Raw genomic sequence first — 15,853 nt, forward strand, 5'->3', positions numbered from 1 at the left:
TCAGTATCCTCAAAACACTCTGAAAAGCATTTTTGTCTCATTTGTGGGAGGAAACAGGAGAAATTTATGGAGAAATTAAATAAGAGATGAAAAAGAAAAGATGAGAAGCTGTGTATTGTGAAGAGTTGCCTGTTGACCTGTGAGAATTCAGAGGATCATTTTCTGAATAGCTGTTCATTGCAAGCAGTGTTTTGTGAGTGCTGTTGATTGCTGAGTGAAGGTGCTTGAAGGATGGAAGGATTCCTGCTGAATAGGTGGAGACTGAAGAGGAATATTAAAAAAGAAGTTACAGGGAATGGGCTTACCAAGAGAATATACAACAGTTTGGCTGAACTCCTTAACTATGTTTTGTTTTGTTTTTATAAAAAAAAACCTTGCTATAAACAAGGAAAATCTGCTCCTCAGAGCACCCAAAAATCAAGCTTAAATAATTTACACGAAATACAACAGTATAATTTAATATACTTTCTTAAAATGGGAAGTATGTTTTTATTTACATTGTGTTTAGACCTCATATTCTTGGTTGGTCTTATTACATAATTTATAGTATTTATACAATTTATGTCTCATCTGATTTTATGGATTCTGAGTGGCTCGTATAAAATCAATTTAAAATAATCTCCATTAAGACATAATTAATAAAAGCAACATAATGGCATTTATCATCCTCTGGAATGGTTCATATTCCAGGGCAAGATATAATATGATTTCAAAGAGATCTGATTTATTGAAACTCAACCCTAACTATGCTGATTGGTAAAATCTGGTAATTTATTTAATTGTTCAATTTTCTGGCATAGGGTTTATTTTATTTGTTTGTTTGTTTGTTTGTTTGTTTATTTATTTATTTATTTATTTATTGACTTGGCAATCTCTTACAAGATAATAGGTGTAAGTGTAAATACAGTTATGAATACATGAAATGGATACATATAAGAAAAATAAAAAGAAACAATAGGACAGGGACAGTAGGCAAGTTGGTGCGCTTATGCACGTCCCCTACAGACCTCCTAGGAAAGGGGTGAGATCAATAGTAGAAAGTCTAAGGTTAAAGTTTTTGGGGTTTGGGGAAGAAACCACAGAGTCAGGTAGAATATTCCAGACATTGACCACTCTGTTCCTGAAGTCGTATTTCCTGCAATCAAGTTTGTGCTCTTGTATTGTTATGGTTGAAGCTGAAGTATTCATTGACACATAGGACATTGCAATGTATGATTTTATATACTATACTTAGATCGGACCGAAGGTGGCGTAATTCTAGGTTTTCTTGGTCTAGAATTTCACGTCTGGTGGCATAAGGTATTCTACAATGAGTAGAGGAGTGGAGAACTCTACTTGTGAAATATTTCTGGACTTTCTCAACTGTGTTAATATATCAGATACGTAATGTGGGTTCCAGACTGATGAGCTGTATTTGAGTATTGGTCTAGGAAATGTTTTGTATGCTCTAGTTAGTAGTTTGATATTACCAGAGAAAAAGCTACGTAGGATTAGGTTAATCTACGTAGGATTAGGTTAACAACTCTTAACACCTTTTTGGCTATGTAGTTACAGTGAGCTCTAGCACTTAGGTCATTAGAGATGAGAACTCCAAGGTCCTTGACAGAGTTTGGATCATCAATAAGGTCTTGACTATTCAGCTTGTATTTTATTTTCTGATTTTTTTTGCCAGTATTTATTTGTTGAGATTTGAAGTTGCCATTTGTTTGACCATTCTGATACATAGTCAAGATCTTTTTGAAGGGTAGCAGTATTGTCTGTGGTATTGAACAGCTTTACATCATCAGCGAAGAGAACGCAGTTGCTCTTAATATGATCACAGAGGTCATTTATGTAGAGTATGAAGAGAGTTGGTCCTAGAACACTGCCTTGGGGGACAACACTATTGACAGGTACAGAATTTGATAGGACACTCCCAATTTTGACCATTTGTTGTCTGTTTGACAGGAATGCTTCTATTCAGTCATGCAGGTGTCCAGAGATACCATACGATTTTAATTTTAGGACTAGTTTGTCGTGTACCACTGAATCAAAGGCTTTACAGAAGTGTATGTAGAATGCGTCTATTGTTTTTCCCTGATCAAGTTGTGTAGTCCATATGTTTTTGCAGTGTAAGAGTTGCAGATTACAGGATAGTTTTTTCCTGAAACCAAATTGTTTATTAGAGAGTAGGTTGTTTGTCTCTAAGAGAAGAGGATTCATAATGGCAAGTTATAGGACTAATATTCATGGATTCCTTTCTCTGGATATCTTTGTCATTTATCATTTGTTATTCCAATTCTTGTACTTATCTAAATAGCCCTGTTTTATGTTTCTTGCCTATGGCTAACACAATCCATAAAATACCAAATTTTTTATTTTGTTTACCAATGCAATAAAATGGTAAGAGTTTAATTTGTACTAATGGTGTTTTTATTGGGATATATTTACATATTACAGGTAGTCCTTGAGTAAGCTCACCAAGAAAAATTGCTTGTGTACCTAATCACACTTGGCCAATAAAGAATTCAATTCAATTCAATTCAGTTCAGTTCAGTTCAGTTCTGTTCCCTTGAAGAGATATATTCTGTTTTAGAAGTTTAAAGACCAGGAAAGAGGAAATACCATGCAAGTTAACTATGGAATATAGGATAGAAGACAATATATCTAGTGATATTATGTTCATAGGGCTTGCTTTATTACTTTATTACTTTCATTGTTGTGAAATTAAATAGGTTTTCCCATCCCTATTTTATTATGATAATACTTAAGATACTCTGATGATAAAACACTATTGTACTTTATAATTGTCCAGAATAGGAGAATATCACAATAAATTTCACAACCCAAGTTCAATGGCCTAATCCTTTCCAAAGCTAATGCAATATTCAGGAATATTCACCAGTGAAGAAGAATTGAGTTTATAGAAATTTAGGTCACATTGGGGCTTCTGGTTTTGAGCCTCCCTGAAGAAGGACCACTGATCACAATCGTGCGCGGCTTTGGTCTGTGCTTCGGCATGAGAGAGCCCCGATCTTTTAGATTTGGGGCAGAAGCTGCCTCATAGGGGTGGCAGAGGAAGGGGAGACTGTCAACCGGGTAGAGGGGAGCCGCAAATCCCCTCCCCGGTTTGGCAAAGCTCCCTGCCGAAGACTGCTTGAAACGGTGGTCTAAAATGGCCACCCTGAAGGGGAGGATTAGACTGGAATAAGTATAGGGCAGGAGAGAGTGGAAGAAGTGAACAAAAGGAGGAGTGGGATGATATAATTAAATGGAAATTACCCTTTGGATTAACATTATAAAATATCTTTAAGAAAGGACTCAAGCGGCGAATTCAAAGAAGTTTAAAAAAAGGTGTGAATTGCCTTTGACAGCGACAGAACTTCGAGCCGAGAGAGGTAGAAGCTGCAGAAGGAATTACACAACTAATTTGGATAAGTATATCTTGATTTTATATAAGCACTAATTCAAGCTGAACTATAGATCGCTAAAGAGGAGACTTGTCTTTTTGGAAGATTGTGGTTTGAAAAGCTCTGAATAATTGGGAAGGAAAAGAAAAGTGGAGGTGTGGATTTGTTAGAACAAAGAGTGCCACCTGAGTTAAATTCAACTCGACTAATAATATAAAAAAAGATTCTTTTTCTTAAAAATATAAGGAAAATTGATACAATAAAATAAGAGTTTTGGAAAATTGAAATATTGAAGTAAAGAAAGACACAGGAAGGTACTGCTCTTGGATTAATTGTTGATTCTGTTATGGACTTGGTACTGGACTAGCTGAGGACTAAAAGTTGTGAGGAAAGAAACAAAAGTGGGCTGTTGGAAATCAACTTTAAAGACATTAACTGGATTAAATAGAAAATTGTAAAATGGCGATATCCTTTCAGACACTAAAAATGGAACTTGGAAACATTAAGGAAACTTTACAAGAAAGAGGTGAAACTTTGGGCTTCATTTTTAAATTTTTTGAAGAGGCGATTGCGGAGTATGAACAACAGAGACAAAGTACAGAAGCAGAGGTGGAGCAAATTTCAGAAAGGGCCATCTTTAAACACCATCGAGAACAAAGGAATCCAGAAGGAAAGAAAAAAAGATTTGGGAATAAATATTGGAAGTATGGGAAATTGAATAAACAGGGAAATATCCAGAAAAGAAAAAAAGGGGAAAGGAATCAGCAGAAATTTAAAGGCGGAAGGTAGCTAAAAATAGAGAGGGGGTCAAAAACTGGAGTGAAATAATAAAGGGGGAAATGTTGGGAAAAGAAACAGGATTTGGGAACAAAGGAATATCGGAACTTTAAAAAAATGGGGGTAAATTTCTTACACAGAGATAATGGTTGAATGATACTGGGAGAGATTATGCAAGGTGCTGGGGAATAATATAGATAAATTTGTAGTTGTGAAATGGGGAGATATGAGATAGATAATAGAATTATTTCTTGGCATTGTTCTCTTCCTTTATGTTTAAGAGGTAAATACAATAAATATATGGAATATGTTTATCAAATATATTAAATACTTTGAGGATTGGAATGCTGATTTTCCTTTTTATTTCTTTGGTTTAAATATGAATGGAATAATTAATACAGTAGAATATGTGTAGTAAATAGATTGAAATAAATGAAATGATATAGGAGGAGAGCTAAAATGAAATTGGCATTAGGGTTTAGGATTAAATGAGTAGATAAATGTGCTTTTTCTTCTCTGAAATTGTAGATAAATTTTATGGAATTAAGGGAAACCATGCAGAATCTGATTTATATATGTTATGTAGTTTTAAAGGGGATTAGTAATTTTAAAGTTGTAGGTAATAAAATGCTAAATATTTGATGTGATTTAAAAGGGGAAATAATTAATGAATATGTAACTTTGAGGTAGCGCACTTAAATTGATATTAAAGGGGGGAAACCAATTTAAAGAAGTGTTACTAATTAGAACTTAAGAGAATTATAAAATGTGACAATTAAAAGTATTACAGTACAATAACTATAAAGTTAATATATGTAAATTAAATTATGAGAAAAGCACTTGGAATAATATAACAAAATAGAAAATGCATTAAAATATTGTTAAGACTAGAAATTGAATACAAAAATTGAATATGCAATTATGGTCATATTTGTATGTATATGTGGAACCTGTAATCATGCTGTTCACTTAACCTGTTCACTTAAAAGAGATGTCAAAATGTAGAAAACTGAATAAAACTTGTTTTAAAAAAAAGAAATTTAGGTCACACCAAATAGCATCAACATTTGTTGGATCTCCTTATTGTCAGCCTTCCAGCAACCCTCCTTTCCAGCCAATAACTCTGAGACAGACATCTCTCAAAGATTGCTTTATTTAGATAGTAACTGGCACATCTGTGGAATCCTGAATCTGAAAGTTTCAGGCCTCCTTGCAATATTCAAAACTATAAATCCATCCCCCCTTGGCCGTCATCACATCACATGGCCCAATCATGATCTGTCCTAAAGTAAGATTCTTGCTTCATTCTGCACCATACTCAATAACCTTGAACTAACAAAAGAGTTTTATTTTGTCAACTTCCAAAGCTGACACTTAGTTTGTCAAGTTAGTTTCCCCTTCTCGTCATTAGAGTAGCCACCAGAGCTGTAGGATGTGCAATAAAAGAGATCTTTTTTCAATATACTTGTGTAAATGTAATATAAATTATTTTAATACTATTTTGTTACCATGATTTAACTTATAGTTGATTACTTCCTAACAGCTTCATTGAATTTTGATATTTCCCAATACATAAAGTATTCAGACACTGTAATATAATTGACCATAAAACTGAAGATTTACCAAGGGACTATTTGCTTCACCAAGGCTTTGATCAAAAGATTTCTTCAGAGTCAAGTATCATCCTACTTCTCTTTGTCAGTGCATGGCAGCGTGAGTGATGTTCAGCATTCAAAGAAGCCAATTATACATCATTGAAAGCATTACCTTGTCAAACTTTCTTGAGGACTGAAGGCTCTCTATGCATATTATTTATTTTTATAACACCATATGAGACAAAAATGTTTTTCATTTTACTGAAGTGTTAACTGTTAGATATTAAAACAAATATATCAAAAGATCACAATTTTTAACAGAACAACATTCATACCATCAGTTAACACATTTCTATATCAAAGTCTTCTGAAGTATTTGCTTAGTATAACTACTTGACTCACATGCAAATAAGAAATATTTGACTTATCTATTTTGTTTGTATTTTGAGTCTGAATTCCTCTTTTATATTGTTCTTAATTTAACACTTAATTGTCTTTGACTTTCAATTGAAAAATATCTATGGAATAACAGTATTTGTATTATTGTTCAGTCCCAAACATTATTTATTGAATTTATTGGATTTACATGCTGCCCATCTTGTTCTAGATCGAATGTGCCTATTAGTATGCAGGTTTTTTTTTGCAAAGGCAAATACATACTTCCATTGTCTGAACTATCTGAACAATGTCTGTGTTAACAACTTTTCAAGTCACTTTTTGTAGATGTTATCTACGATTCAAGTGAGGAAGTTTTGATTTAATATGATTTTTGTGACCATTGTTGGCTCTGAGATCTGTTTATATGGTATCAATAGATACCAGAAGAAAGATAAAAAATGTAGTTTGCTTTCTATCATATCCATTTCCTTCTATTTCCCATGATTCTTATAATTTCATTATCCGGTATCATGTACTTTGGCAGATTTTCTACATTTGACTGAATAATATTTTCACCTCATATTTCAACTGTGTAAGGAGGCATTATGTGTCACAGTGTTTCCTTCTTCAGTTAACCCAAACATAGCCTGTGTGTAGTACCCACTAGATATATCAGTGACAAAACTCTTTTTAAGGATACTTTGTGTGTGATTATGAGGATTTTATGAGGACTTTGTTTAAGATGAGACATTTTTACAATAATATACCAGATAGTTTATATTGAAAAAAAGGTAAACTATTTATTATATAAATATCTTGCAATATATTTGTAAATAATAATTTATTATACATGTGGTAGAAGAGAACATATATTTATATAGCTGCACATTTGAGATTAGTTTTCATTATGAAAATACAGAATCGATATCTGAACATTTGATATTTGTATTTGGCTTACACATTTTATATTACACATTGATTTTTTTATATACTTTTTTCTTTTATCCTTTTTAAAAATTTCTAATATGATTTTAATATAAGAGTTACAATGCAAACAACAGCAATCAAAAAAACTTATATTTATACAAATATTACAGATATACAGACCTTAATGTTCACTCACCTTCTACACTCACCTTCTACTAAGGAAGTCCTTGGCAGCAAAGCTTTCCCTTCTAAGACACAAAGAAAAAAAAATCTGCTGTGAACTCTATGGATGCCAGGAAGGGCATCCATCCAGTAAACACTTAGATCCATTCAGTCATCCCAAATTAAGGGATTATAGAATCACAAAAAGGGAGTAATGGTTGTCTATACAAGCCAGACACCAATGTATGCATTCTTCTAATATATTGCTTTTTGTAAATAGAATAGAACAGAATTCTTTATTGGACACATGCGATTGGACACACAAGGAATTTGTCTTGGTGCATATGCTCTGAGTGTACATAAGGGAAAAGATACATTCAAGAGACAAAAATCATAAGATACAGCTCTTAATTGTCATAGGGCACAATAAGCAATCAAATAGGAAACTGTCAATAAAAATTGTTAGGATACAAGCAACAAAGTTACAGTCATACAGTCATAAGTGGGAGGAGATGGGTGGAAGGAAAGATGGGAGGATTAATAGTAATAGTAGTAATAATGCAGACTTAATAAATGGTTTGACAGTATTTGTTTTGCAGAGTGATGGCATTCCAGAAAAAACTGTACTTGTGTCCAGTTGTTCTGGTGTTCAGTCCTCTATAACATCGTTTTGAGTGTAGGAGTTGAAACTGTTTATGTCCGGGATGTGAGGGGTCTGTAAATATTTTCACAGCCCTCTTTTTGACTCATGCAGTATACAGGTCCTCGATTGAAAGCAGGTTGGTAATAATTGTTTTTTCTGCAGTCCTAATTACTCTCTGAAGTCTGTGTCTGTCTTGTTGTGTTGTAGAACCAAACCAGACAGTTATAGAGGTGCAGATGACAGACTCAATAATTCCTCTGTAGAACTGTATCAGCAACTCCTTGGGCAGTTTGAGATTTCTGAGTTGGAGCAGAAGAACATTTTTTGTTGTGCTTTTTTGATGACGTTTTTGATATTAGGTCTTGTGATATGATAGAACCTAGAAATTTGAAGGTCTCTACTATTGATACTGTATTATCTAGTATTGTAAGAGGTGGTAGGATGGGAGGGTTTCTCCTAAAATCTATCACCATTTCTATGGTTTTGAGTGTGTTCAGTTCCAGATTGTTCTGGTCACACCACCAGGCAAGTTGTACAACGTCCTGTCTGTATGCGGATTCATCATTGTTTCGAATGAGACCAATCATTGTTGTATCATCTGCAAGCTTCAGTATTTTAACACAGGGGTCCCCAACCACCGGTCCGCGGAACTAGTCTTACCGGGCCGCTGGTTGCTGGGCGCCGCCATCTTTTTTTGATAAAAAAGTGCTTCCGGTGAGCTTTTCCGGGTAGAAAGCTCACCGGAAGCACTTTTTCATCAAAAGATGGCGGCGCAGCTCGGTGAGCTTTTCCGGGTAGAAAGCCATTTCTACCCGGAAAAGCTCACGAGCGCTGCGCCAACTTTTTGATGAAAAAGTGCTTCCGGTGAGGTCACCGGAAGCACTTTTTCATCAAAAAAAGATGGCGGCGCCCAGCTGATGCCGCTACCGGGCCGTGGCAAAGAAAAGGTTGGGAATCACTGTTTTAACAGATGGATCGTTTGAGATGTAGTCATTGATATATAGGAAGAAGAGAAGTAGAGAAAGAACACAGCCTTGTGGGGTGTGTGCTAATTGTATCAGATGTGATTTTATCTTGCTTCAGCTGCTGCTTCCTGTCTGTTAGTAATGAATACTGTTTTGATAGTTATTCCTTAGATACAGATTTATAGTACATCAGAATATTGAGTTAATTATTCTTTGGTATCATCTACCAGAATTATTATTCTGGTAGATGATACCGTTAAACTAGGCACTATTCCTATTTTGCTAAAAATCCATATTTTTCACCAAATGATACTGTAGCCTACATTTTTGAGGTCCATTGAATTTTGTTATATTGTTTATGGGCTATCAGCAATCATTCCCATTGTGGTAATGAATTATTTTTTTAACCTTTCTTAAATAATCTTCTTAAAACCATTCTACTTGCATTAAGTGGGGGGTTTCAGTCCAAAGTGCTTTTATATATGTCCTTATTGATTAGAACTGTTATTTTTCATAATGATCCTGTAATGTAATGATAATGCAGTAATAGTCCATATCTAATGATTTCTTATCCAAGGACTAAACAAATTAATGTAATATAGTTAGTGTGAACTTCTAAGAGAATTGTTAAGCTAGAACATTTACATGTCCATTTTATTGCCCAAGTGGTAATAAAAGTGAACAGTTTTCATCCAACTATCAGGGAAATGCCTAATAATAAGTGGGCAAGATTCCTATTTTTTTTTAATTCAACCATTTGAATTTGGAACAATATATTTAAAAAGCTGCAAAAACTTGTTTAGCAGCTCCAGGGAACACAAAGAAATAAATAAATACATCTAAAACTGTCTGGAGAGCTCAGATACACGAAGAAAAGGAGCAACTTGCTTAAAATAAAAATGTAACAAAGGTAGCTTAGCTAGATTAGAAACAGCATTTGCTATTTAATTTTGAAATATACAGTAACAGTGGAAGGGTATCTAAAATTGTAGGACAAAAAATTGTACTGGCATTTTTAATTAGTTGCCTATTTCTTTGAACATTTATTTGTTTCCTTTTCCTTCTGTCAACATATCTTTATCTTTGATTTTAAAGGAAGTATTCTAATAACAGAAAATTGGCATTGGGAATTGTTTTATTGCTGATGTTATTTAGGCAGATAGAACTTTTTTAAAAATGTATTTCTCCACTTACCAGTTCTGCACTAATGTAGGTGACTTTTATTTGGAGGAACTGTCCAGTTTTGCTGCCAGTGGAGTCACATAATTCTACTCTATCATTTAGTTATTTATTTAATAAATTGAAACATTTCCCATCTTATGTACATGACTCTGAGCAATTAACAAAAACAGAATTAAATCAATAAGCAAATCATAACATAAATAGTGTAAACTAGCAGCCAAGAACATTCACAATATCCTACAATCAATAGAACTAGGAAATGGATTTCCTCTTATTATCAGGGCCCCAGGCTTAGTGGGATCTTACAATTTTCCTGGCCAACTTCTGTCCTTTTGAAATGATTCCAGTTGAATTCTGGAGCCCAACTTAACAAATAGAGTCTTGCATCTGGCAGTTTGTGGAGCAGTGCCTCTGAAGTCTCTGAAGATGATCATTCTTTTAGACCATTCTGAAACTAGAATGCTTTTGAAAGATTTAAAATCTCAGGTGTACTGAACGGTTGGTAGAAACAGTGCTACCTTGACAATAATTGTTCGTGAGATGGTGAATTCTGCCCTAATGACTTTGGAAAATCATGGAAGACTATATGATTTTATGACTTAAAACACTTGAAAACTACTTAAGATTAAGATAAAACTTATGATGTATAACTTATGATATTAGTTTTGTTTGTTAACTCAGGCTTCCAAGGTTAGAATTTATTCTCCAACCCAAAAATGTTAGCTTCAGTTATGTAAAAATTATGTGGAACTAGGTAGGCATTTGATCTGATTTAGCAGGGATATGCTTTATGCTTTGCATTACTTCATAATAAAATTCTATTTTGCCTGAGTTTCTATTTTTATGTTTGTATGTGGTTCATTCTATCTATCTATCTATCTATCTATCTATCTATCTATCTATCTATCTATCTTTTCTTAAGTTTTTGCGGGTACTTACATGTATGGTATTCAGCTTTGTTCGGGTATTTTCCCACGTCATTATAGTTGTGCTTTTAAAGTTGTAGCAACGTTTCAGCAGAATATCATCTGCCATCATCAGGCTTCTGTATAGTGTTTGTCTGTGAGTCAGACTTTCACAGCCTTTTCTGTTTTAAATTTGGTGCTAGCCTACTGCTGTGCCAGAATGGTTTTTTCTTCATCCTGATTGGTTGGGAGTCTTAGTCTGTGTTTATTGGTCTTGGAGTTTGCTGCGTTCTGCTTGATTGGTGTTTCTAATATCTTCTGTCTGTTTTGTAGTTTTTTTTGTCTTGATTGGCTGGCAACATTGTGTTTCCTGTATTGGAGGCTTTTAGTGCAGCTTGACTCCGAGTAAACGGACGGCTATCATTTATTGTACTTTAAAAGCACAACTATAATGACGTAGGAAAATACCCGAACATACATACATACATACATACATACATACATACATACATACATACATACATTCGTAGATTTTCACGGGTACAGGTATGTAGGTCTAGGTGTGTTTGGGTCTTTTCCCATGTACGATTAAGAGTATCTTGGCAATGTTTCGGCGAGGTCCCACTCGCCATCCTCAGGCTGATGCTTTTGGCTTCGTGCCAGTGCAAGCAGTGTGTGATCGGAGCTGCCGTCTCTCTATATATATTGGTGGTGGGGGCTGGTGTGCTGGGCTGGTTGGCTGCGCTGCTGCCTCTTGATTGGTTGATGGAGTTGATGTTGGTATAATGGGCTGTGTGATGGCCTTGTGAGTTTTGTTGTGGAGATATCCTGGATCTTGTGCTGTAATCTCCTGGGTCGTTTGTTTTGTAGTGATCTTTTTTCCATTAGACTCTTGTGTTTTAATGGCTTGGGTAATGGGTTGTGTGATGGGCTTGTGAGTTCTTTTGTTGTGGTATCCTGAGTCCTGCGTTGTAATCTCCTGGGTCATTTGTGTTTTGATCTCTTTTCCATCCTTGCACTGGCACGAAGCCGAAAGCACCAGCCTGAGGATGGCGAGTGGGACCTCGCCGAAACATCGCCAAGATACTCTTAATCTTACACGGGAAAAGACCCGAACACACCTAGACCTACATACGTACATACATACATACATACATACATACATACATACATATATATTTTCTGAGAAGGTTAAATTACACTCTAATATTTAAATATTAAAACAGGTGTGACTTAAAGAGCAGCATGATCTTTTCAGGAAGACTCATGGAATAAAATTTTCATTAAGATGAATGTCAAAACAAAAAAGCTATGAGTCAGAAATCAGTAGAATATACCAAATATATATAGCAGCTTTTTGCTACTAACGGTACAAACCCATCTGTGTTTTTTGGGTTAAATACTACTAAAATTAAAGGTCTTATTTCCTGATGAATTATGTTTCAGATAGTAGCAGACAGTTGTATGATAGCAGTGGGACAAGAGAAGGTGAGCAAGCAGATGGGAAAGAATTTCCTCCGCCTAAGAATAGGATTTGATTCTAGGAAAACTCAACTAGTAGTCAAAGAGATATCAGGTTATTGTTATTTATATTGTTACTGCTGATACAAAGAAAAAAATAATAAGCCTGAATAAAATATCCAAGGAGATTACTGTAGTTTGTTCAGTGTTTCTGGGAATATGTTTAGCTGGTTTCTGACTGAAATGATACAAGATGTGACAATGACCAAAATTCACTGCACCTTTATGCCAGACAAAGATGTGTAGACCAGCTTTTTACTCTTTAGCAGGTCATTCGAAGAATGTAGGAAAGAAAATTTAGTATATGTTTTTAGTGAAGTTGGCGAAAGCATATGATAAGCAAAGATGCTTTTACTTGCACAGAACATTTTATGCAAATAGTTGATGCAAGTGTGAAAAGTTTGAAAAGAGGGGAAGACACAGACCATTGCAGTTGGACAGAGTTATGAAATCCTCCAAAAGAGGAAGGAAAGAAGTTCAAGAACAAAAAATGTATGAATTAGTTACACATATGTGAAAATAAAAATTATTTGTAAGTATACCAAGATATGGAGAGCTATAGCATATGGTGTTAGATTTCATTTTGTTTCCTTGCTTTAATTTCTTTTGTTCACTATTTCTTTCTGTGCTGCATAAAATAATTAACCCAAGGGAATTGTGGGATGTATAATTTGTGTACATATTTTGCAATACTGGATGATAGTAGGGGTGATGGTTATTATTTTAGTATTATATTGTTTAGTTATTATAATAGCCGGCAAAATGTCACATTTGATTTTGAAGACTTTTTCTCCTACCCTGGCTTTGGGAAAACCTTAAGAAACTGATATAATAATGATCTATTTCAAGTTTAATTTCAATTACTCATGTAGCTAAACTTTGAATGTTCTCCAATTATCCAGGGAAAATTATTGTATATATAATCAATTCTTATTTCAGAAGCAAACATAAATACTAAAATAATGAAATTAGTTTAATTTTATACTATGGTAATAAAATATGTATTTTATCTTTTTTTAGTAAACAAGCACAAGCCATGGATTGAAACATCTTATCATGGAGTTATTACTGAAAACAATGATACGGTCATACTGGATCCTCCATTAGTTGCTTTGGATAAAGATGCGCCTATTCCATATGCAGGTAAAAAAAACACCATATACCGACAATGAATAACAATGTGTTTTCTGAGTGTTTTGGAACTTTATGTAACATGAATTGTTTATAGTTGCAATGCATTCTTTTGATAGCGTATCATCAATATGTGATAGTTTAGTATTTCATTTCAGAACCATTTGGCTTGGAATGCAGTAGTTTATATTTGCTATAAGTGTTTATGGAGATTCTCAGTCATCTAGGTCATAGTTGTATAAATCTTTCTATTCCCCAACATCCAGGCAGAGTTGAAGAAGCTTCTTGGATGAGAACCAAAATGTTTCAAAGAAAAACAAGAAAGTCCAGTTGCCTCTTGAAAAAGCACCTTTGGTATTTGCTATAAATAGGATAATTCAACAATTTTGAATTGTTTGTTAGTAACAAATATATTTTTGAGAGCTCTCTTTAAGCTGTCCATCATGATTGTCTAACTAAATTCCTTTTGGATAATAGTTGACCAAGGACATATCAATAATGTTTAAGATTATTTTTATTTAGTAAATGTGAGTGGATTCTTAGAAAGACTATTTAGGATGTTTTTCAACCAAATAATTTTAACCAATTTTTCCATGTAGTAAGTCACTTGTATTGTGATCATTCAAGAAACAAATCATCTTTATTTAAAGTGATATATTAGTTGAAGTGAGAAATTTAGGATATATTGAATATATTTAAAATATAAGTATTGACTATAATAAAAATAAAACTAAAATTATAATAAATGTAAATCAAAGCTCAAAGATGCCATATTGGATGGTATCAAAAGATCCATCAAGACAGATGGAGAACTTCTATCAAAAGCCTTCCAAGGTCATCTGCAAGTGCAATAATAGTTTATCAATGTTGTAGGCTAGCATGAACACTGACTGGAGAAGATCTAGATAATCTGAATTGAATAAAATAAATCAAGATGATCACAAAAATCCAGAGTCCTATTTGAGGGACAAATGACCAGGCTCAAATTATTATCTTGCTCTCTTGAGAAATGTAAAAAATTGGGAGCGATAAGAAAAAAAAGGTAATGAGCAGCAGTGATATAGGTGGTCATGGGTATACTGTTGAAAGATTTGACTGTCCAGATTTGGGACAGGTTATCCTGGAAAATATCTATGACTGTGGTTTGCTAAGAGCTGACACTATTTTTTTATTTATTTAGCATATTGCAAGAGCTGACACTAACTTGATTTCATATAGTTAAACATCATTTTCCCTTAGAATATACGAAACATAAATATAGCAAAATAAAAAGTTAAAAACCTGGAGTATTTAATAAACTATTTGTTTAAATCATGCTATGCTTTAATTAACTGACAAATTAACATTTTATATACTCATTACTTTTAAACATGGCCTTCTGCTAAAATGTAGCAGAAGTTAAATTATTGGTTTCTAACCGGGCTCAACAAATATAGTGTACTTTTCTAAGAAGATTAGATTTCAGCTGCTATATGAAATTATAGAATTGGAAGCAGTCCAAGAATTTTAACATAGACATGATATAAGCCAGCACAGCTAAAATGAACATTTACTGTAATGTTTTAGTGAAATAAAATAAAGATATTGTTGCAATTTACAAAATGACATAGAAAAGTTGACAATAAGGAAATAACATTTGTTCACAATATGGAAATTTTAAATCACAATAAAAAAGCTTCAATGGAAAGTGTTGATTTAATTTAGAGAACACAAGTTTCTGGCATGATTAAGAATCTAGGAAGTGTACAGAGCAGAAAAGCTTTAAGCAGAAGCCCTTCTTAAATGAGCAATATATGAAACAGTACAAATTCAAATAAATTGCAAAGCAATAAAAAGGCAAAAGAGAAAATAAAGAATACATTTGATTAATGTTTAAACCAATAATAAAACATCTACTGTGTTTCTCATATAACAAGGCCGGGTCTTATTTTTTTTTGAGCCCCGAAAAAATGGCTAGGCCGTCTTTTCGGGGGTGACTTAATTTCCCTCCCCTTGCATCTTTGGGAGGGCGGGCAGCGATGGCTTGGATGTTGACCTCGGCGTTGGTGGGGCACTTCTTATCGGGGTCAATGCAGTCAGCACCATATCCGGCTGTGCAACAAAAGTACTTCCTAACGGCAAGCCCCCCCCACCATCCCCCCCCCATTTTTCATGTTTTAATATAGGCCTTAATTTGGGGGGAGGGGCTTAATTTCATTTCATGCTTATAAAACATGCTGGGATTTCCTATTGGGGGAGGCCGTGTTGTTGGAGAAACAGGGTAACTACCACAAAGGAG

General features: G+C 34.1%; 1 protein-coding gene across 1 annotated transcript in view; it reads left to right on the top strand.

Annotated features, from left to right (window-relative positions):
• Positions 1-15,853, top strand: part of CLSTN2 (calsyntenin 2) — a 267,779-nt gene that overhangs the window by 75,531 nt on the left and 176,395 nt on the right. The window contains exon 2 of the mRNA XM_087965006.1: positions 13,465-13,587. Coding sequence (XP_087821132.1) covers positions 13,465-13,587 — 123 coding nt within the window. The remainder of the gene's footprint in view (positions 1-13,464; positions 13,588-15,853) is intronic.

This window comes from Notechis scutatus, chromosome 4, assembly GCF_049901735.1.
Source record: "Notechis scutatus isolate UNSWTSFEM ecotype Mainland chromosome 4, rNotScu1.2, whole genome shotgun sequence".
In the NCBI taxonomy this organism is placed as follows: Eukaryota; Metazoa; Chordata; class Lepidosauria; order Squamata; family Elapidae; genus Notechis; species Notechis scutatus.